Source organism: Dermochelys coriacea, chromosome 14, assembly GCF_009764565.3.
Source record: "Dermochelys coriacea isolate rDerCor1 chromosome 14, rDerCor1.pri.v4, whole genome shotgun sequence".
In the NCBI taxonomy this organism is placed as follows: domain Eukaryota; kingdom Metazoa; phylum Chordata; order Testudines; family Dermochelyidae; genus Dermochelys; species Dermochelys coriacea.
This window is the reverse complement of record NC_050081.1, coordinates 18,953,500-18,974,729: the sequence shown is the minus strand read 5'-3', so window position 1 is coordinate 18,974,729 and position 21,230 is coordinate 18,953,500. Positions and strand designations below refer to the sequence as shown.

General features: G+C 45.0%; 1 protein-coding gene across 3 annotated transcripts; it reads left to right on the top strand.

Annotated features, from left to right (window-relative positions):
• The first annotated feature begins 1,569 nt into the window (after positions 1–1,569).
• On the top strand, positions 1,570–17,275 carry LOC119842999. Of its 3 annotated transcripts, none has more exons than XM_043497405.1 (7): positions 1,570–1,832; positions 8,858–8,970; positions 9,815–10,138; positions 11,913–12,227; positions 13,017–13,127; positions 15,500–15,558; positions 17,008–17,275. In XM_043497405.1, exons 2-7 carry the CDS (start codon positions 8,901–8,903, stop codon positions 17,053–17,055), a joined length of 927 nt encoding a protein of 308 aa, XP_043353340.1. In that variant the 5' UTR covers positions 1,570–1,832; positions 8,858–8,900; the 3' UTR covers positions 17,056–17,275. The 3 variants fall into 3 exon arrangements, with proteins under 3 accessions (XP_043353340.1, XP_038227815.1, XP_043353341.1); XM_038371887.2 differs by having other exon boundaries at positions 8,829–8,970; positions 15,500–15,559; XM_043497406.1 differs by lacking the exon at positions 15,500–15,558 and having other exon boundaries at positions 8,829–8,970.
• The last annotated feature ends 3,955 nt before the right edge of the window (positions 17,276–21,230 follow it).

Below are 21,230 nucleotides of genomic sequence, written 5' to 3'. Positions count from 1 at the left end.
TCTCCTGTTCGAGACCAAACTCACCAGCCTCCCTGTTCCACTCAAGGTGTGTTCATCCCCACACTTCCCAAGCAGCGACTCCCATGTATTGGAGTCTGAGCTTGGGATTTCTTTTTCAATCCTCTGCCTTCTGCTGGTGGATACACAACCATGTTGAGTCAGTGTCTGTCTCAGGAGCCCACTTGGGAATCCTACTACTACGTGCTAGGAATTAGCAACCTTGGGCCAGATCCTCCAATGTATTTAGGCTCCTAAATCAATTAAATCAGTGCAGGTTATGCAACTAAATAATTTTGAGGCTCTGGGCCCATTTGCCTGAGAACATGATTGTTCAATAATGGACTTTGAAACATGGCAGAATCTTTTTAGCGGAATCCACCATTATTACTTAAATCCACCACTTGTTGCCACTCTTCCGTCTCCACAGCACATTGATTAGAGTCCAGAAATAGCTTTCCGGGATTTCTTGTTCTCTCGTCTCTTGTTGTACATAAACGTGGCAGTGCAAACAGCAGGCACGAGAGCAGGGCAACATGTGTTTTGAGTCTACACTTTGCATGAATCCCTCATCGCATTCCCATTCCCTGCATGCTGCCTCGGAAGGTGTCCCTGGTCTGGGACGCAGCAGAGGTCCACAGGAAACATTTGGCTTCACACCATATGCTGGCAGCCTAAAGCACTGCCCGAGAGACTGCTATGCCTGAGCTTACACTGATTTGTTGTTTGTCTTTCTAGAAACTGATATATGCCCCTCTCGCTCACTGATGTCAGTAGTAGTTAATGCTTAGCTTTTTCTCCAGGGATCTCAAAGCACTTTACAAACACTGGGGATGATTCTGCTTGGGTCCCTGAGCATTTCACCTGAGTAAGGAACACAGTCTCCCAATGCCTTTGCGAACCATTTTAGAGATGGGTAAACCGAAGCATGCAAAGGCCACATGACAGATGGTGAGGCGATAAGGAATAGAACCCAGGAGTCCTTGCTCAAACTCATTGAGCTGCACTCCCCCCCTCAAGAGGACATTGCAGAATAACGCTACATACTGTTTCCATTGAAATAATAACAATACTTGTATAGCTAGTGCTGCTCATCAGTAGATCTCAAATCATCCTGCCATGGCTGGTGAGCATCATTTTACAAACAGAGAACCTGAGACTCAGGGAAGTTCACTAGACTTACCCAGAGTCACACAGCCAATCAGTGGCAGAGCTAAAAAGAAGCCCCAAGGAATAGGGGTTCTAGTCTGATGTCCAGTCCGGGTCCTGTCCACACTATTGTTATTCCCCCACGGCATAGAGTTATGGCATCAGCCGAGCACCCATTTAAGAACCAGCTCTACAAATACAGGTAATGTGCTTAATTAAGACACTGCGTCATTTCTCCCTTTGTGCTGCAGTTATGTCTTTCCCACAACTCGATAGCCACTGGCATAGCCTCACCTTTTCTTGACTTGTACAATGATTTCTAATTCCTCTACCTGTTTCCAGCACTGAAAGATAGTAACCGTTCATATTTAATGAGGTAAAAGTGCTGGCTACAAAAATGAAAGTGAAAGTTCCTTGATGTTATGATGGGAAATCCAGTGCTTTCATTTCATTTCATACCGTGAGTTCAGGGATAAACACGAAGTAGGAAATTCCCACTTCTACTCACCTGCCAGGCTATGAAAACAACCCCATTGGCCGAAGCATCTGCAAAATAAACTGGAGTCGGAAAGCTTATAGTTTACAGTTGAAGTCCTTGCAAGATTGCCAGCTGCTGGAAGTGACTTTACTAGGGAACGAAGCAGTCAGGGATCGAAAACTTATTTTGAATGCTCCTCAGCTTTCAGGTACTGAACTAGATTATTTGTTCCAGGCTCTGAACAGGTGACAGCCAGATTGTTTTTTTTTCCATTGCAAAGCTTGCTGGTTTCCAGTTTAAACAGTAAATTAGTAATTTATATTCAAAATCTAAGTCATCAGCTGAGCAACTCACGCTTTTAGAACATATATATATACTGTATAAGGAAGTTCCTTGTTGCTTGTGTTCTAGACATGTTGCTTAGGATATGCAAACAATTCTCTGCAATTTTGAATATTTTCCCAAATATTTTAATCCCACAAAGATTGCTTTTGCCTGCCACGAGATGAGACTAAGGCTACGTCTTGATTGCAAAATATTTGTATGTTGTTTTGTAGTTTGTCTTGCATGTTGAGTTAGATATCACAATGTAGTTTTACCTCTCTCTGTAATTAGTTGAGGTCAAGCACCCCTGATCTGGGATCTATCTCAACTAACTACATGGAGGCAAAAATTATAGTCAGTAGTAGGAGCTTACATTCAGATTGCTAACCATGTAAAAACACACCACAATGTTTTGCAGCAAAGACACAACCTGTGAAACAGGTGTGCTACAAATGTTCTGCATTTGAGTGCTGCTCAGCAAAATTTTTGCATGATTCTCTCCTGTCTTTGCACCATTTATACCTGTGCAAAGTGGGTAAAAAATGTTACCCTATCAAAACGGTCCCATCTGACAGCCACTTTACACAGGTATGAATAACCATATAAGGGGCAAAACAATGAACAGTCAGGTCCTGAATCACTATAACACGTGCAGAATTTTAATCCTCAGGTGAGTGTCCCCATCACACTGATGCAATTTGTCATATCCTGTTTGCGGGTTTTTTTGGGGAGGGGATGACCCCTTTCCCTAAAGTGGTTATTTTGTAGATGTTTTGCAAAAGAATGGTTTTTAATAGCTTGCATAACTTTACAATTAAAATTCTTGCAACTCTTGATCTTGATAAGTAGGAGGCACTGAAAGTTACATTACAGCATGGATTTATATGGAGATTTGTTGTGACTGCAGCAGGGCTGGAAGCAAACCAGTAACAATTTAGTTTACAGGGATGTATTGACTTAAAATTAACTTTCCACACAGCCTCATCTCTTTTCATTTAAAATCTCTGTAAAAGCTGCAAGCAGTAAACAACTCTTGAGTATTATCCAGTGGTTTGAGCAAATGTGCTTTAAAATATTCAGCTTATTTTGCATTCTTTTCCATGGAGTCTAATACAAATTCCCCACAGAATCCCGATGCCACAGTTAATTGCTGATTTCTATGTTTTGTTTTCCTCAGAGCCATGTCGTGTGTTGTCCTTTCTCGTCCTCTTGCATGTTTTCTTTTAGGATGTAGCGCTTATTTTGTAGTGTGGCTGACAGGGAAAAGTGTTTTCCCCAATTGAGTTAATGGGTCCCAATTCATTTCAGATGTAACTCAGCAGGAATGACCCTTAACGTGAATATAAATCCAGGTAGGATTGTCAGAACGAAGCTGCAGACCCAGCATGGCAGTTCAAGGAAGGCTTTTCTGGGGCTGGTTATTTTTTGTTGGCTTGACTTCCTTGTTGCCTTCAATATCTCACATTTTGTTTCGTGTTTTCCACTTGTCGTACGGTGTTTATGGATTGAATCTCACAGCTAGCAGGTACTTAGGCTGGAGTGTGAGGAATTCAACAATCCCTGAATTCTTCAGCAAGTCTGATTCTGCCGAATGCATCCGATGAAGTGAGCTGTAGCTCACGAAAGCTTATGCTCAAATAAATTTGTTAGTCTCTAAGGTGCCACAAGTACTCCTTTTCTTTTTGTGAATACAGACTAACACGGATGCTACTCTGAAACCTGCCACTACTGAAGGGGGTCTGAAATATGGAGCAAGTTACCTTTTAAAAGGCTGATAGCAGCCTTCATATTTAACTGGTGGACTGCTGGGGTCTCTGTCAACCCCCAGGAAAGCAGAGATCTCCAGATCTACATCACCTATCCATTTGTTGTAGCAGACACCAAAAAGGTCATGGGATGAACACCTGGTGTGCATGTGCAGTGGGGGTTGTGAAATGGAGGTGCATTTACCTAGTGTAGGGGGGATCAGGAGCCTGTTAATTGTCTATCACCCTCCTAAACACCATCTCCCCTTTGTCATAAGGACATAAAAATGGCCATACTTGGTCAGAGCAAAGGTCCATCTAGCCTAGTATCTTGTCTTCTGACAGTGGTCAATGCCAGATGCCCCAGAGGAAATGCACAGAACAGGTAATCGTCAAGTTATCCATCCCCTGTCACCCATTCCCAGCTTCTGGCAAACAGAGGCTAGGGACACATTCCTGCCTAATAGCCATTGATGGACTTATCCTCCATTAACTTATATAGTTCTTTTTTTGAACTGTTAGTGCCTTGGCCTTCACAACATCCTCTGGCAAGGAGTTCCACAGGTTGACTGTGCTCTTCCTTTTGTTTGTTTTAAACTTGCTGCCTTCTAATTTCATTTGGTGATCTTGTGTTATGAGAAGGCGTAATTAACGCTTCCTTATTTACTTTCTCCACACCTTTCATGATTTATAGACCTCTATCATATCTCCCCTTAGTCATCTCTTTTCCAACCTGAAAAGTCCCAGTCTTATCAATCTCTCTTCATATGGAAGCTGTTCCATATCCCTAATCATTTTTGTTGCCCCTTTCTGTACCTTTTCTAAATCCAATATATCTTTTTTGGGATGGGGCAACCACATCTGCACGCAGTATTCAAGATGTGGGCGTACCATGGATTTATATAGCGGCAATAGGATATTTTCGGTCTTATCATCTATCCCTTTATTAATGATTCCCAACATTCTGTTTGCTTTTTAGCCTGCCGCTGCACATTGAGTGGACGTCTTGTCCTCCATGCCCCTTTGTACAGATGGATACAAATGAGTCACTGATGTAACTCTACTGACATCAGAGGATTACACCAGGAATGAATTTAGCCCTCTGCTTGTCACTTACAGTACTTAGAACTGGTTCCCCGGCTTTGTTCGTGCAAGCCTCCAAAATTTAAGGTGGGAGGAAGTGAGGTTTAGTCATCAGAGTAGCAGTGTAAGATTGGGGACTCCTGAGCTGAAATCCTGGCTCCATTGATGCGATTGGGAATTTTGCTATTAATTTCAATAGGAACCATTATTTCATCTCTGCTTTATATTCTTCCCTTTGCCATAGAATCACCTTGTGATCCTGAGCAACACCGATGGCCTCTTTGTGCCTCAGTTTATCTATCTGTAGAACAACTGGGCTGTGAGAATTATCTGCATATTATTTGGGAAGCACTTTCAAATCCTTAGTTTTATTTTTACTGAGCCAAACCCTGCAGTCCTAAGTGTTCACTCAAGAAAAATCCCCCTGACTTCACTGGGTGCTTTGCCAGAGTAAGGGTTGCAGGATGTGACCCTTGATTAACGTTGTATCAACATTGTATATTCCCAGTATTAAAAGACTGATCTCTGGGTCACTAGATTAATCTGTTTATTTCTGTCTTAATAAACACAGGGCTTGTGTATAGCAAATGAAATGCAAAACACAAAAGCAAACTCAGGGAAAAATGAGAGACACAAAAAGGTTGCAGCTGATGAAGAAAATTCATGCACTCATAACCCTTTTCTATCTGAGCTCTGAGCTTTCTAATTAGGGCCAGAGAGTCTGATTCATTATCTCCCAAACTCCATTCCTTCTTTGGTTAATTCCCCCCCTTTCCCACCTCTCATTTTTGATATTTGCTCTTGTTCTTTTGCGAAAAGCAGTTCACAGGAGGCCAAACCCATCACATTAATTTCAGTGGAGCTACCCAAGGGCTGAATTTAGCCCAGGGTATAGGTAGCCTTGCCAGAAGCGAGGCTTATCAGAAAAACCCTCCCTAGTTTTCCAGCTCAAATCTGGAAACACAAGAAATGTGTGTGTGGCTCAGCGAAGGACATCATACAAAATATGAGATGTCTCACTTATCTGTCCTATTACCCGGCAAGGTTTTAGTCAATTAAAAACCCAAAACAGGATAGGCTTTGGCTAAGCAAATCATGCCGTGGCAAAGAACAAGGGTTCATGAGATTTAGGAATTCAGTTCATGCAGGAGGAAACCTTACTCATAGACTTTAAGGTCAGAAGGGACCATCATGATCTTCTAGTCTGACCTGCACGTTGCAGCCCACAGAACCTCACCCCACCCACCCACACACTCCTGTAATAGACCCTTAACCTCTGGCTGAGTTACTGAAGTCCTCAAATCATGGGTTAAAGACTTTAAGTTACAGAGAATCCACCATTTATACTTATTTAAACCTGCAAGTGACCTGTGCCCCATGCTGCAGAGGATGGTGAAAACTCCCCAATGTTTCTGCCAATCTGACCTGGGGGAAAATTCCTTCGTGACCCCAAATATGGAGATCAGTTAGATCCTGAGTATGTCCGGCAGGTACCTGGGAAAGAATTCTCTGTAGTAATTCAGAGCCCTCCCCATCCCTCATCATACCATCCCCTCCATTCACTTCTCAAGCTCAGTCTTGAAGCCAGTTAGGTTTTTTGTCCCTCCCCTCCCCCCCACCGTTCTCCTTCGGAGGCTGCTCCAGAACTTCACTCCTCTGATGGTTCGAAACCTTCATCTAATTTCAAGTCTAAACTTGTTGATGGCCAGTTTATATCCATTTGTTTTTGTGTCCTCATCGGTGCTTAACTTAAATAACTCCTTTCCCTCCTGGTATTTATCCCTCTGAGGTATTTACAGAGAGTAATCCTCTCTCCCCTCAGCCTTCCTTTGGTTAAGCTAAACAAGCCAAGCTCTTTGATTATCTTCTCATAAGGCAGGTTCTCCATTTCTCAGATCATCCTAGTAGCCCCTCTCGGCACCTGATCCCATCTGAATTCATCTTTCTTAAACATGGGAGACCAGAATTGCACACAATATTCTAGATGAGGTCTCAAAGTGCCTTGTATAACAATAGTAACACTTCCCTGTCTCTATTGTAAATACCTCTCTTGATGTGCCAAGGTAGGTAATAAAAATGTTAAATAAGACTAGTACTAAGACTGATTGCTGAGGAACTCCACTAGTAACCTCCCTCCAGCCTGACAGTTCATCTTTCAGCCATAGACAGGTAGAAGCTGTTCTCCAGCCCCCTGCATGGTAGTTTTTAATTCTCTACCATACATTAAAAGGTCCCATGTTAGTGACTCTGGCTTATCTTTTTTTTCTTAAATCCATTTTTATTGACAAATGGACACGAAAAGTACCGAGCATCTTGTTAATGTCCCACTGACTTTTGCTGGAATAGCTTCACCTCTGGAGCCTCCTGAGATACGATTAAACATCTAGGATCAGTTCCTCATCAGGTGTCAATTGGCATCGTGCCACTGAAGTCAGAGCTACACTGATTTACACGTGACACGACTGACCTCAGCGTTGGCTTGTAGCCCTAAATTCATCCTGACATAAGCAGGTGCAGCGCCCCCTGAAGTTGATGTAAATTGCACCCACTTACACCAGGGGTGAATTCCGCCCATGGATTTAGTAGCCAAACCTCCTTGTGACCTCGGTGAAGAATTCAAAGGTGACTTATGGTTCCATCTCTCTCTCTCAGCTCCCCACCCCCAACTGCCATTGGTGTCACTGTCAGCCGGCAATGCTCAGCCCTGATCTCACAGAATCAGGCCAGTTGAGTAGAGATGTGCAAACTGCTTCTTAGACAGTGAAAAACAGCCTGAAGCTCAGCCTTGTTCCCAAACTTCTGCCAAAGGAGTCTGGAGTACAACTGAGAGCTGTGGAGCCTGGGCTGGCAAATGATAAACTTTCAGTTTCTCTTGGAGAGTAAAGTGCCATGAAATAAATGATGGGGCCGTAATCTTCCCTTCACCTTCATCAGTTAGACACAGGTGTTACCTCCATTGACTTTACAGAGTTCCTCCAAGCTTGCACTGGGGTAAAGGTGGGGAAATGAGGCCCTAGCTATGAAGGGTCTAGTCTTTTGAGGCAACCTTTGAATGCCTCAAAAATTATGGCTTTTTTTCAGGCCAAACTAAGAGGCCACTCCAGTCATGTAGGCTAATCATTACGGCAAACCTGTGTAAGAAAAAGACAGATGGGTATTGTAGAATTGAATTAGAAAAAATGGACTGTACCCAGGCGGTAAGATTTCGTGAGATACAGCTCACTTCATCGGATGCATTCAGTGGAGGAATGCATCCGATGAAGTGAGCTGTATCTCACGAAAGCTTATGCTCAAATAAATTTGTTAGTCTCTAAGGTGCCACAAATACTCCTTTTCTTCTTGTGAGAATAGTAGCTGCAAAATTTTCAGAGAAAAATAAGATTGTTTTCATGTTAGCAGTATCCCTCTAAATAATGACGTTTATTTATGTAGAGCATCCTCCATATACTTAAGTGCTGTGAAACAGAGAGGAACTTCCTTAGGAGTTGCCAGTAGCCTGAGATGGGAGGATAGGGCACCTGAAACTTGCAAAGATTAGAAGTGCAAAACAACATACATTTTGTGCATTGTCACTTGTTAATGGAACGCAGCGCACCCTTTGGTGGTTTAAAATGAAAAGTACAGGAATTTCATTATTTAGCATCACCAAATTCAGATGAAAAATAAATATGTCTTCCGTTTCCTATTTTCTGAGAGCTCAATGGGTCTCAGGATAGTGATTGAGGATCCAACAGCTTAGCACCTGAGTCACTGGTTCAAATCTCAGCCATGGTAGCTGTTCAGGGAAGTTATTAGAGTCGGAAAACTGCTCAGTGGTTTAGTAATGAGTCTCAGGTCAAATTCCTGCAGGAATGACTGCTGCCCAGTCATCATCCAAAGGCATTTACTGTGTTGTACAATGGGTTCTTCTTTCGGCAAAAGGCCTGTGGTGAGGGGTCGTTTTGTTGCTGGTGAAAAGGAGATTAAACAGGATGAGAAGGGGACGGGAATTCTAAAGGCTGTAAATTAAGTTTATACCCAGGAAATTGATGTCACCTCTTCTGCTCTGATAGAATAATACCAAAACATTGGATTTCTATAGCATCTTTCACCTCAGGATCTCAGACATCTGAGACACACGCCTGATGGGCTCCCTCCAGAAAACAGCTGTATGCCTCCTGTTCCTGTCAGTTTTCTCAAGTGCCTCCTACGGCCGTAAGTCACCTCATTTTACTGTGTTGGTCTCTCTTCACACAATAATATGTATTTTATGCTCCAAGGAGAAAGCTGAACTGTTAACAATTAAAACCAGCAACCCAATGAGCTGGGGCGAGGGCAAGGAGGAAACCGAGTTAGGCTACGAAAGAACTGAAGCTAGAGCCTTCCGCGGAGAGGGACTAGCAGCTTGGCAAGAAGAGACATTACAGTACTGATAGTCTAAGGGGATACTGCAAACCACAGAATCACCTCTTCCCTCCAGCTCCATTCCCACCACAACCAGCATGGTTTGGAATCAGCCAGCAGATCGGTTTTAGAGCAATCGTTATATCCCATTTGTCTCCTGTAAACTCAGACAGGTGGTCACTGCTCCCTCTGGCTCAGCCAATAAGGAACCTCCACTTTGGCTCTCCTGGTAGAACCCCTGTCTACTGAGCCCCAAGATTCCAGACTAAGACTGAGTCTAAGATGTGCTAATAAGCTAACAGTGCTACTCCATCCACTGGAAATGCTCTTTGGATAAAGTAGATTTAAATGCTGGCCATCAGTTGTCTGTTATCTTAGGGCACATTCACCACAAGGGTAATTCCGCAGACATCAGTGGAATTACACTAGAGATTAGTTTAGCCCATATTAAAATTCTGTGCTCAGTTACACATATTTGCTTATGTAAGGTAGCACAGGTGTAACTTGGGAGAGAATATGGCCAAATGGTCTCTAACGGATACAAGTTTTCTCCACTTAAACCTGTTCTATATTTTAGCAATCAAACACTTGTTTTTCACTTAATGATTTCTGCTTGAGTAATGATTTGTGTTCTTTTTTCCCCTGCCTCCCTCAGAACTTGCAACCTTCAAATGCAGTGATGTCAAGACAGAATATAACAAAATGGCAACGATTTCATGCATTAGTAACAAGAATATTACAAATGTGGTTGTTAAGCGCTGTAAAAATTGTAATAAACAGAACTTGTGCTTAGAAACTGTTATTAACACTTGGAAAAAAAAGAATTCTAGTGAAGAAGGAAGAATTAGGTTGGTGCTACAACACAACATTTCTGAAGTGCACATACAGGAAGTAAAAGCAACTGATCAAGGAGGTTATGAATGGTATCTTTATTCTGATGCTGGGGAACACCATGGATGTACAACCCTTGAGATTACAGGTAAACTCACAACACAGATGGGACCATGGACACTATAATAAAGCTACTCCAGATTTCAGTTACTTTTTTGAGCATTTTAATGAATAAGTTCAGTTAGACCATGGATTAGTTTTCAAAGGACAATTAGCAGCACTAGAGGTTTTTGATAAAATAAAGAGGTTTTGAGAATACATAAAACATTTCAAACACTGAGTTAGGCCCTGCACAGCCCCATTGTCTTAAATGGTTGAAATACCATAAAAGAGTGGTGACTGTTTGGTGACCTGTGATGGACAGGTGAAAGCTCAGCATTTATTGTTCTTGTACTCAGCACTCCATGAGTGAGCTCACCAAGTGTCAAGGTTCTAGCTCAATAGAGACACGGAACTGAACTGTGTTCTTCTCCCTGTTCCAATCATTTGTATTATATTAGCTTGTTTAGGGCCAGATTGTGGCCTTTACTGTATAGCCACCCAGGGTTAAGGCACGCCGTTCCCTTGTGCCTGTTGCCTATGTCATGGGTACCAGTGCAGGGTGGGAGAGCAGCCACAACAGTTGCAGAGAAGTTTGGTTGTGCCCTTCCCCCAAATATATCACCCAATGCAGCTGCCTCCTGTGTGCAAGCGGAAGTATCCTTTGCCAGGTAGAGGCCTGGCATAGATTATCCCCCCTCTCTTCCCTTTTCCTTGAGCCCTTAGGAAACTGGGGACCAGATTGTGAGTCTCTGAGTTCCAAGTCTGCTCCTGGGTCAGTGCGGCTACATGCTGCTTTTTGCTCAGGGCAAAGCCACTATTTAGCCCATGTATAACAGCACAGGAACAGATGAATGCTGCCAGAGAGGGTTGTGATGCACTGGTAGAGCTGTGGAGGAAGTCTGACCTGGGATCTGTAATGAGACTTTCTGGTAAGCGAGAGGGGAAAGAGGGCACCTTTAGATCCACACTAAAGGAGTTAATTCCTGGGTTTACCTGCAGTCAGTAAACTAAAAGTTTGTTAACCAAGACTAGCATGGAGCTAGGGTTGACTGAGGTTTCCTGCATTGGCCTTCAAAGGGCACCTACTGTATTGATCAGCAAGCCTCCTGCTCCTGAGGATGGGGCCTGTGGAATAAGGGAGCAGAGTGAGGAGGCCAGGATCTAAAACTTCCCAAGTGGGAGCAATTGTCTGGGGTGTAGGAAAGCTGGGGTTGCGACAGCCATGGCTAGAATAGCAGGAGTCACACAGGTGAGCACTGGACCAGACACAGGGGGCTGAGAAAAGGACCGAGGGCAGTTGAATTGCTGGGTGAGGGAAGCCTGTAGAGCACATGGCTGCACTGTGTGTGACTGAAGTCATGGCTGTCAAACCCTCCACATTAGAGGTTCACCCACAATATAAAACGTTTAGAGAAATCAATGAGGTGTAAACGGACACCCAAACCACCCTGGCAGAAACCATTTCTGTTTATAAACTCCCTGCCATCTCCAGAATCTTTAGTGACGCCTCAATCCACTTTTCTTTTTTTGTCACTTTCCCTTTTTTCCCCAGCTGTACTCACACGTGTGGTATAAGGTGCAGTTGTGACCCACCCTAGCACCAGATTCTTTAGCTCTGTCCCCACAGAAATCCAGCCAGGACTGTTGTTACACAGTTCTAGGGCCAATTCATCCTCGACTGAACTTCAGTGGAGTTACCCACACACGCCAAAGCTGAATTTGACCCATAGGTTAGCTATTAATTAGGACCCCTAGTCACCTATTGTGGAAAAAAGCAAGAGATATTGCACAAGCCATAACCAACACTGTGTTTCTTTCAGCTCCAGAAACTGAGCCTAATCTCACTAGGAACGGAACAAAGTTCACCTGTCTGTCACCTATAGGGCATCAACAAAGGGAGATCCATTGGTTCGATGGCCAAGGGACTAACCTGACGGGCAGTGCAAGCCTAGTATCTGAGGAAGCAGAAGGTGGCTTAACCAGCCTTACCAGCACTCTCCATGTGAAACCGAGCTTAGCTGCCTCAGAGTATTGCTGTACTGTGATGTATGATGTGCACACCAAGAGAAACAAAACCAAGTGCCTTAGTGCCCACAAAGCAGTCGCTGATTACGTTCATTTTACTTCAACCACAGGTATAAGATATTGCAGAAATACTTTGAGTTTCAGCCACAAATCAATCATCCCCTGATGATGAAACTTTAGCAGTTGTCTTGTGCAGAATTCTTGCTCCCCAACTGGAAAGGGGTGACTGGAAGTTCTCAGAGTACTAGTTCTTATACCATTATTATTGAGCACCACCAACATAATGTTCCAGGAATAGCTGTCTGCAGGTAAAGCAGAGATTTTTGAATAATATGTCACATGCATCTGCTTTACATGCTAGATTATTCTAGGTATTTTTATAATACAGAGCAGTGTGGGCAGTGCATTTTGTACAAGAAAGGTCTTAGGCATCTGACGTCAGGAGAGGGTTCATGGCTGTCAATCGCACATGGAGATTGGTGCCAAACTATTTCCCATTGGCTAGTTTAGGCAGCTCCTTGCTCTGTGTGCTGGCTTTTGCAGATCCCTTTCTTAGGCTCCCAACTGTCCCCAAGCACTGCATATGGAGTTGGGTGCCTAACTCAGGGCTGTGGATTGCACTGGGTAACAAGATGCCTAAGTCTCTTTGTGGATCTAGCCTCTAGCTGCTCAAGTTTTATGGCAAGTCAAATGCCTCTCCTAAACCACTTAGGCACGTTTGAAAATTTTACTCCATGTAAGCTAAAAACAAGATCACAAAAGTTACCCTCAACATCTGCCGAATGTACCGTATGACCCACAAATCATCCCGCTATGAATTACTGCTTTAAACATGCTACGGCTTTGGTTGTCACCGTAATGTTTCTGAGTCCTTATTAACACACCTGTTTTTTTTCCAGATCCAGGAATTCCGAAGACCACGAAAGAGCATGTTGCCACCATTCTAGTGCTCCTCTTTCTGGTTCTCTGCTCTTTTGCAGCTGTTCTATACTACAAGTACCGCCAGCGAGGTACAGTCTGAAAATACACATTAAGGGCGAAGCCTGTCTGATCTGCACTTGCTGAGTTTCAAAAAGTCATTTGCTAGGAGCTAGTACCCAGGGCCGGCTCTAGGCACCAGCAAAACAAGCAGGTGCTTGGGGAGGCACATTTCTAGGGGCGGCATTCCGGCGCCGGCCATGCCACCCCTAGAAATGTGCCCCCGCTGCCCCAGCTCGCCTCCACTCCGCCACCGCCGCCCGGCTTCTCCTCCCTCCCAGGCTTGCCATGCGCAGGTGTTTCGCGTGGCAAGCCTGGGAGGGAGGAGAAGCCGAGCGGCGGCGTGCTCGGGGGTGGCGGCGTGGCGGAGCGGAGGCGAGCTGGGGCGGGGAGCGGTTCCTCTACCCTCCCCCTTTACTTCCTGCACTCCCCCCCACACCCTCGCTCACCTCCACTCCGCCTGCTCCCCTGAACGCGCTGCTTCTCCCTCGCCTGAGAGGGAGGGGGAGAAGCAGAGCGGCGGCATGTTCAGGGGAGCAGGCGGAGCGGAGGTGAGCTAGGGTGGAGGGTTGCGGGTGGGGGAGCCGCAGGAAGCAGTGGGGGGTTGAATGCAGCACACCCGGGGGAGGAGGCAGGGCCAGAGATTTGGGGAAGGGGTTGGGAAGAGGTGGAGCTGGGGGAGCGGGAGGGGAGCACACAAAAAAGGGGGGCAGCCAAAATTTTTTTTGCTTGGGGTGGCAAAAATCCTAGAGCCAGACCTGCTAGTGCCACAAACTCAGCTAATCCACTCTTAAAGGTGGCAGCCTGGAACAAACGTTGGGAGTGTCCATGCCAGCCTTTGTAAATGTGTTAGCTACTAAAAGTTAATTGGTAACAAAATCCTTTGAGATTAAAATGTCTAGTGCAAACCAATGCCATGAGTTTAGAAGAGGGAGGAATGCTGCTGCTTAAGGATATGTCTACATTGCAAAAGAAAAGCTCTTTGTTCAGATTAAAATAGCAGTGAAAACATGGCAACTTGGATTACCAGCTCAAATTCAACTCCTGGGGTATGTCTACATGGCAGCTGTATGTGAGCCTTCCAGCCTGTATAGACAGACTCACACTAGATGGGCTCAAGCTATTATGCTGAAAATAGCGATATGGAGGTTGTAGCTCCAGCAAGAATCAGGCTAACCACCCGAGCTCAAACCCAGGGGTCAGGTGGGCTCGAGAGTCTGAGCCACAATGTCCAGACTGCTATTACTAGCACACGTCTGTCTACCCAGGTTAGGAGGCTTGCGACTAGCTGTGGTGTAGACATATCCCTTTAGGCATGCACTCTAGCTGCTATCCCAAATTAAAAGTAGAGTTGCTGCATCTTCACTGCTATTTTAGCCTGAGTTACCTAACCTGTGTTAGGAACACACCTCTTTTTGCAGTGTAGACACATCCTTACTCTCCTCTTGAGCTTACTGGCTTGATTTAGCCAGTATTTGTGTGCACTTGAACCCCTCCATGCTACAAACTAGGTAGAGTCCATTCCAGCCTATAGTTCTTCATGACTGAAACCTAACACGTAATGCTACACCCAAGAACAAAATGGGAAGTTTGCATGATCCTTGGTGGAGACTGATTCCATACAAATGAACAAATACAAACTTGTAACACCCAACAGACCTTACCTTGCACCCCCTAAAGAGCATGAGAACTTGTAATGGAGACAGTAGGAGAGTAGAGTGTCCCTGCTTGTCCACCAGGCAATCAAGGGTATCTTTTTCCTGCACTAAAGTACCTTGTGCTTTTCAGTCATATCCATAGAATGTATCCTACCATGCAAAATAATGATGTTGGAGAGGTGTAACTCCCAGCCCCAATGGTCCAATTCTACCCCCAGTAAAGACCAGCCCCTACATTAACAGAAAAATATTGTTTAAAAGTGTCCCCAGGACATGTTTTTGAGTCCCACTTAAAGTCAGTGGGACCAGGGCTCCTAACTAACATAGGCATATTTGAAAATGTTACCCTTTGCCATTAGTCTCAAGCCAGGCAAAGGGTTAATCTCTTGCTAAATTTCAGATGGCATTTAAAGTAAAGCTTTGGCTAGCAGTGCCAAATCCAGCCCAGAGAAAGAACTTCAAATACACGTAAGACAGCCCTGCCCCTGGTATACAAGTGATCAGGGAACCATGCAGAGGGCTGCACGGAAATACGTGACTGACCCCAGTCAAAATCAAAATGTAGTCCTTTCCTGTGTCTGCACTCATAATGGGATGTTGCCTCTCATTCATTGTCTTGGTCAACACAGTGAAGGCAGCACTGCTAAAATCTGTTTTCAATGATGCACTATAGTTTCTGAAATTAAATCATCTAATGGTTTCATACATTTTCTAATGCCAATCCCTTTCCCCCTTCATTTTCCTAGCAATGGCCAGAGGGAATTTTGCAGACCTATTAAGGACACTCCTTCAATTTGGAGATAATCGTAAGCCTTTCCATCGTTCATATTTTATCTAATCATGGGTCAAGTTCATTCGGTGTATAGTTCAGCTGAAATTACTGGCGTTGTGTCAGGGTTGAATTTAGCCCAATATCGCTGTGATTTGATTGCTTTGTTACATTTTAGTGCTTTTCACAATGAAAAGCTGATAAGAACCCAATGTCATGCATTGCATGGACTGGCTATATGTGCTTCTCCCCTGCAGCTCTGCCAAAACACACCTCAGTTCTGACCTGCAGAAATCCAAGCAAATATGTTCCGGGAGTACACACAGCTATGAAAAGTATCTAACTCCTGATCTAAAGTACCCCTGCAAGTCCTGGGACACCATACAGCTCAGCTGATGGACCCCGAACCTCCTATTTCAGTGCTGCCACCCTCAACTGAACCACTCCTTCAAACCATCACACAGCTCTACCCACGCATATTAAACCTACTGAAACTCAGCCTCTGCCCCTCTATATTCATCTGCAATGTCCTGTTTGCTTCCCGTTCTGACAACCCACCCAGCTCTCCCACTGCATCTCATCACTGGCAGTGTGAACTGACAGGCTACAGACGGAGGCCAGGTCTGGCCTGTAAAGTTTGGTCAGCATAGCTATGTTGGTTGGGATGTGAAAAAAAATAGCCATTTTTCCAGAATAGGTATGATTATGTAGCTGCAGTTTATTGTGGTAAAGGGGCCCTTTTGCCTGGATGGTTTGTGTTGTTAGGAGAGATGGTTGAACTATTCAGACTGCAATATGATGCAAGTTTTTAACAGTGAAGGTAACTAACCATTGGAAGAAGGCCCATGGTAGATTCTCCATCAATAGCCATTTTCAAATCACTGTTGGATTTTTTTTTTTAAAGATATGCTCTAATTCAAAAGGAATTATTCTGGGCATGTTTAATGGCCTGTGTCACACAGGAGGTCAGATTAGAAGTTTACAATGGTCCCTTCTGGCCCTGGAATGTAGGAATCTATGAACTATGGCGGTAGAGAATGTCTCTTGTCGGAACATGCTGTGTCTCCATCGGGGGCTTTGCCAGTGCAGCTATTGGCAAATTGGCAAAGCCTTTGTACCATACACCAGCCCCTATGGAATCACAGTGACAGAATCCCCCTCGGCCCCAGAGGCAGTTCCACTAGGTCAGAGTTGAGGTACCTTGGCAAGGCCATTCAGGGGAAGCTGGCATCACCACAGGCTGTGCTTTGCCTGTACTGTATCCCAACAGATACACACTGGGCCTGGTTCTGATCTAATTGACAACCATTTTACACTGGTATAATATCACAGACTGTCATGGATTCTTTTTTATATTGGTGTGAGAAAGAGCAGGAGCAAGCTCGCCATCACCCAGCTGCCGCTAACCTGGCTTCAGACATTTCTTTTTTAAAGAGGGAATTGCGTCTAGGCTGTTCTCACAAGAGTTTCTCCCAATTTTTACAGATGAAAGAGCAGAAGAAAATGTACCTAACCAAGAAGTCTGACGTGTGAAACAAGATGGCTGCTGATAGGAAACAATGATGATCCAGCCTGCATCAATGCAACTGAATTTAAGCAAAGCAGTAGTTATAGAAACTAAGACATTCAGTACATACACACTCAGCAATCAAACAATGTGAAGAAAGTAGTGTGTTTGGGAGATGCTGGTTTGTCTTCCTCAGAAATGTTCCCTATTTGTTGCTATTAGAGATAAACACTATCCGTGATGGGCCCCTGGGCTGAGCCTATATTTCTGTGACACTCCAGTTACCCACCAGTGACACAAGGGCCTGTACATAGGTATGTCAAAATCTGGAGGTGGGAGGATTTGTGAGACTATTTGTCCTCTTGTCAATGGGCGCCTCCATCGCTGCCCAGTGTACCGTACCTCCAGGCCAGTTTGTGTGGACTCACAGTCACAAACACAGGAACTCAGGAATCTGTTAGTCAAAGAGGTAGATCTTCTTGTCATTGCTATGCTGATTCAGGCTTTCTGTTAATTAAGGCCAAAGGCGTATCTGCAATTATAGTGTATTTTACGTACATAGAATGTCATGCATATAGAGCCAAAGGTAATGCCAAGCAAAGTCTGACAAGGGTTGGGGGGGGGACGTGACCACCCCACGTGTTGCCTCTGGCACCTTTTCTGCTCCCCCTGCACCTTCCACACCCGCTCCAAGCCAGCACCAACTTGCCCCCATTCGCCTCACAGCTCCTTCCCGCTTACTTCTCCCGTTGCCTCTCCACTGCAGGCATGGCCCAGGCCGGAGAGGGCTGCGGACACCTACTGCCAAGCAGGTACCTGCAGCTGTGGGAGCGGAAGGGACAGGGTGCTAGTTTATGGTTGTTCATGGAGGAGTCTTGATTTCTCTTCACCTCTATCTCACATAGCAGAGAGCTGAGGTGATATGTGGGGAGTGGAGGGGGGTCACATGGGGACACGTGCCTCCCCACAGATTTCTGCCTGGGTGGGAGTGGGGCTGAGTGCAGAAGAGGGAGAGTGGCCTGGAAAGACACTTATGCATTCAAACTGGAGTGGGAAAGCTTATAGTTTACAGCTGAAGTCCTTGCAAGATTGCCAGCTGCAGGAAGTGACTTTACTAGGGAACGAAGCAGTCAGGGATCGAAAACTTATTTTGGATGCTTGTCAGCTTTCAGGTACTGTACTAGGTTATTCTTTTCCAGGCTCTGAACAGGTGACAGCCAGATTGTTTTTCTTTTTCCATTGCAAAGCTTGCTGAATACATGGTAGAGGGTGATAGCCAACCAGATCAGAGATACTGGTCTCACTGTAAAGGAATGAGAGCTCATTTATTGTTAGGGGCTCCCTGCTGCCTTATCCATTCTAGATCTTGTAGCTAACACTCTCTGCAGGCCACCCTGCTAGCCACTTGCCACACCTCTCCACCAGCTGTCCACTCACCAAGATGTCTCCAAGGCCCCCCCAACACTTAACACAGCTCTCAGTGATTTCAACTGTTAGTGGGGGAAGCCTCACCATTAGTGCACACTGGGCAGTCTCTTGTAATTGAGACACTGTCCCAAAGTAGGTCTAATACTTACACCTAGATATCAGTGATTTCAGCTCTGCAGCATATAATAAGACTCTCAGCTGAATCTAAATTAGCTCTTTTATTATACCATGGGGACAAGAAGGATCAAGTGGTATCTAGGACTCTTAAACACAGCCTACACCACCACATACAAATACCTGCCCCCCACCTTCTCTCAACTCTTTGGGCTTTGGAACCCATGTCCCCGGCCTAGCGAGTGCTGTTCAGTTGAGGGTGAGTCCCTCCATTGGGGTATGCCAGGTACAGTTCTGTTGCCCTCGGTTCACACAACAAGGATAGCAACCCTTTATTACTCCTGCCCCAATAACAAGGAGACTGGAGATCCAACACCAGCCACAAGTGATCATTTGGGCAAGCAGTCCCATCATGCTGAGCACCTAGGAGGGTAGGGATGTCCATGCAGATGAGATCAGCTTTTGAAGTTTTTTTCCATAGCTCATCACTAGATGTCAGCGGAGAGCTCATCCAGACTTTGCTTACACTCTCACTCACAATTCCATTGACATCACTGGGATGGCTCATGTGGATGTGTTACAGGAATAAGGCAACCCATTTGCTGACTCGAGTGTCTGTTCACTTCAGTATAAAATGTCCACTTGCTTTAAAACGTTCCAGCCAGGATTCATCCCCCATGCTGGTGCGGAGCATGGTTTTCATCTCTGTCAAGAAAGAGGGTGAAGTCTCCCTCCACTCACAGAGCACTGTGCTGCCACACAGGCTTTCTCTGTGGCAAGGGACATCGGAGTGGGAGAGGCAGTATGCCTGGGCCATGGCAGATAGGCTTGGGAAACCCCTGCATAAGAGGTGCATAGTGGGTCACTATCACTAGCAAAGCTCACTGGCTATCTGGCTGCTCCATATACCATCCTCTCAACCCCATGCATAGGCCCCTGGACAAAGCCTATTTATCTGGGCGTTGTGGTGGAGGACAAGAACCTGCTTTTGTGTGGTCAAAGATTCGCAGAGTCAGGAGTGGAACCCAGGACTCCAACTTCTCCTGTTCGAGACCAAACTCACCAGCCTCCCTGTTCCACTCAAGTTGTGTTCATCCCCACACTTCCCAAGCAGCGACTCCCATGTATTAGAGTCTGAGCTTGGGATTTCTTTTTCAATCCTCTGCCTTCTGCTGGTGGATACACAACCATGTTGAGTCAGTGTCTGTCTCAGGAGCCCACTTGGGAATCCTAGTACTGCGTGCTAGGAATTAGCAACCTTGGGCCAGATCCTCCAATGTATTTAGGCTCCTAAATCAATTAAATCAGTGCAGGTTATGCAACTAAATAATTTTGAGGCTCTGGGCCCATTTGCCTGAGAATATGATTGTTCAATAATGGACTTTGAAACATGGCAGAATCTTTTTAGCGGAATCCACCATTATTACTTAAATCCACCACTTGTTGCCACTCTTCCATCTCCACGGCACATTGATTAGAGTCCAGAAATAGCTTTCCGGGATTTCTTGTTCTCTCGACTCTTGTTGTACATAGACGTGGCAGTGCAAACAGCAGGCACGAGAGCAGGGCAACATGTGTTTTGAGTCTACACTTTGCATGAATCCCTCATCGCATTCCCATTCCCTGCATGCTGCCTCGGAAGGTGTCCCTGGTCTGGGACGCAGCAGAGGTCCACAGGAAACATTTGGCTTCACACCATATGCTGGCAGCCTAAAGCACTGCCCGAGAGACTGCTATGCCTGAGCCTACACTGGTTTGTTGTTTGTCTTTCTAGAAACTGATACATGCCCCTCTCGCTCACTGATGTCAGTAGTAGTTAATGCTTAGCTTTTCCTCCAGGGATCTCAAAGCACTTTACAAACACTGGGGATGATTCTGCTTGGGTCCCTGAGCACTTCACCTGAGTAAGGAACACAGTCTCCCAATGCCTTTGCGAACCATTTTAGAAATGGGTAAACCGAAGCGTGCAAAGGCCACATGACAGATGGTGAGGCGATAAGGAATAGAACCCAGGAGTCCTTGCTCAGACTCATTGAGCTGCACTCCCCCCCTCAAGAGGACATTGCAGAATAACGCTACATACTGTTTCCATTGAAATAATAACAATACTTGTATAGCTAGTGCTGCTCATCAGTAGATCTCAAATCGTCGTGCCATGGCTTGTGAGCATCATTTTACAAACAGAGAACCTGAGACTCAGGGAAGTTCACTAGACTTACCCAGAGTCACACAGCCAATCAGTGGCAAAGCTAAAAAGAAGCCCCAAGGAATAGGGGTTCTAGTCTGATGTCCAGTCCGGGTCCTGTCCACACTATTGTTATTCTCCCACTGTATAAAGTTATGGCATCAGCCGAGCACCCATTTAAGAACCAGCTCTACAAATACAGATAATTTGCTTAATTAAGACACTGTGTCATTTCTCCCTTTGTGCTGCAGTTATGTCTTTCCCACAACTTGATAGCCACTGGCATAGCCTCACCTTTTCTTGACTTGTACAATGATTTCTAATTCCTCTACCTGTTTCCAGCACTGAAAGATAGTAACAGTTCATATTTAATGAGGTAAAAGTGCTGGCTATAAGAATGAAAGAGAAAGTTCCTTGATGTTATGATGGGAAATCCAATGCTTTCATTTCATTTCATACCGTGAGCTCAGGGAT

Coding starts and splice junctions, on each gene's coding strand:
- LOC119842999 (XM_043497405.1), top strand. CDS start 8,901: ATGGGCTCCCTCCAGAAAACAGCTGTATGCCTCCTGTTCCTGTCAGTT. Junction 8,971..9,814: donor CTCAAGTGCCTCCTACGGCC/GTAAGTCACCTC, acceptor TGCCTCCCTCAG/AACTTGCAACCTTCAAATGC. Junction 10,139..11,912: donor TACAACCCTTGAGATTACAG/GTAAACTCACAA, acceptor TGTTTCTTTCAG/CTCCAGAAACTGAGCCTAAT.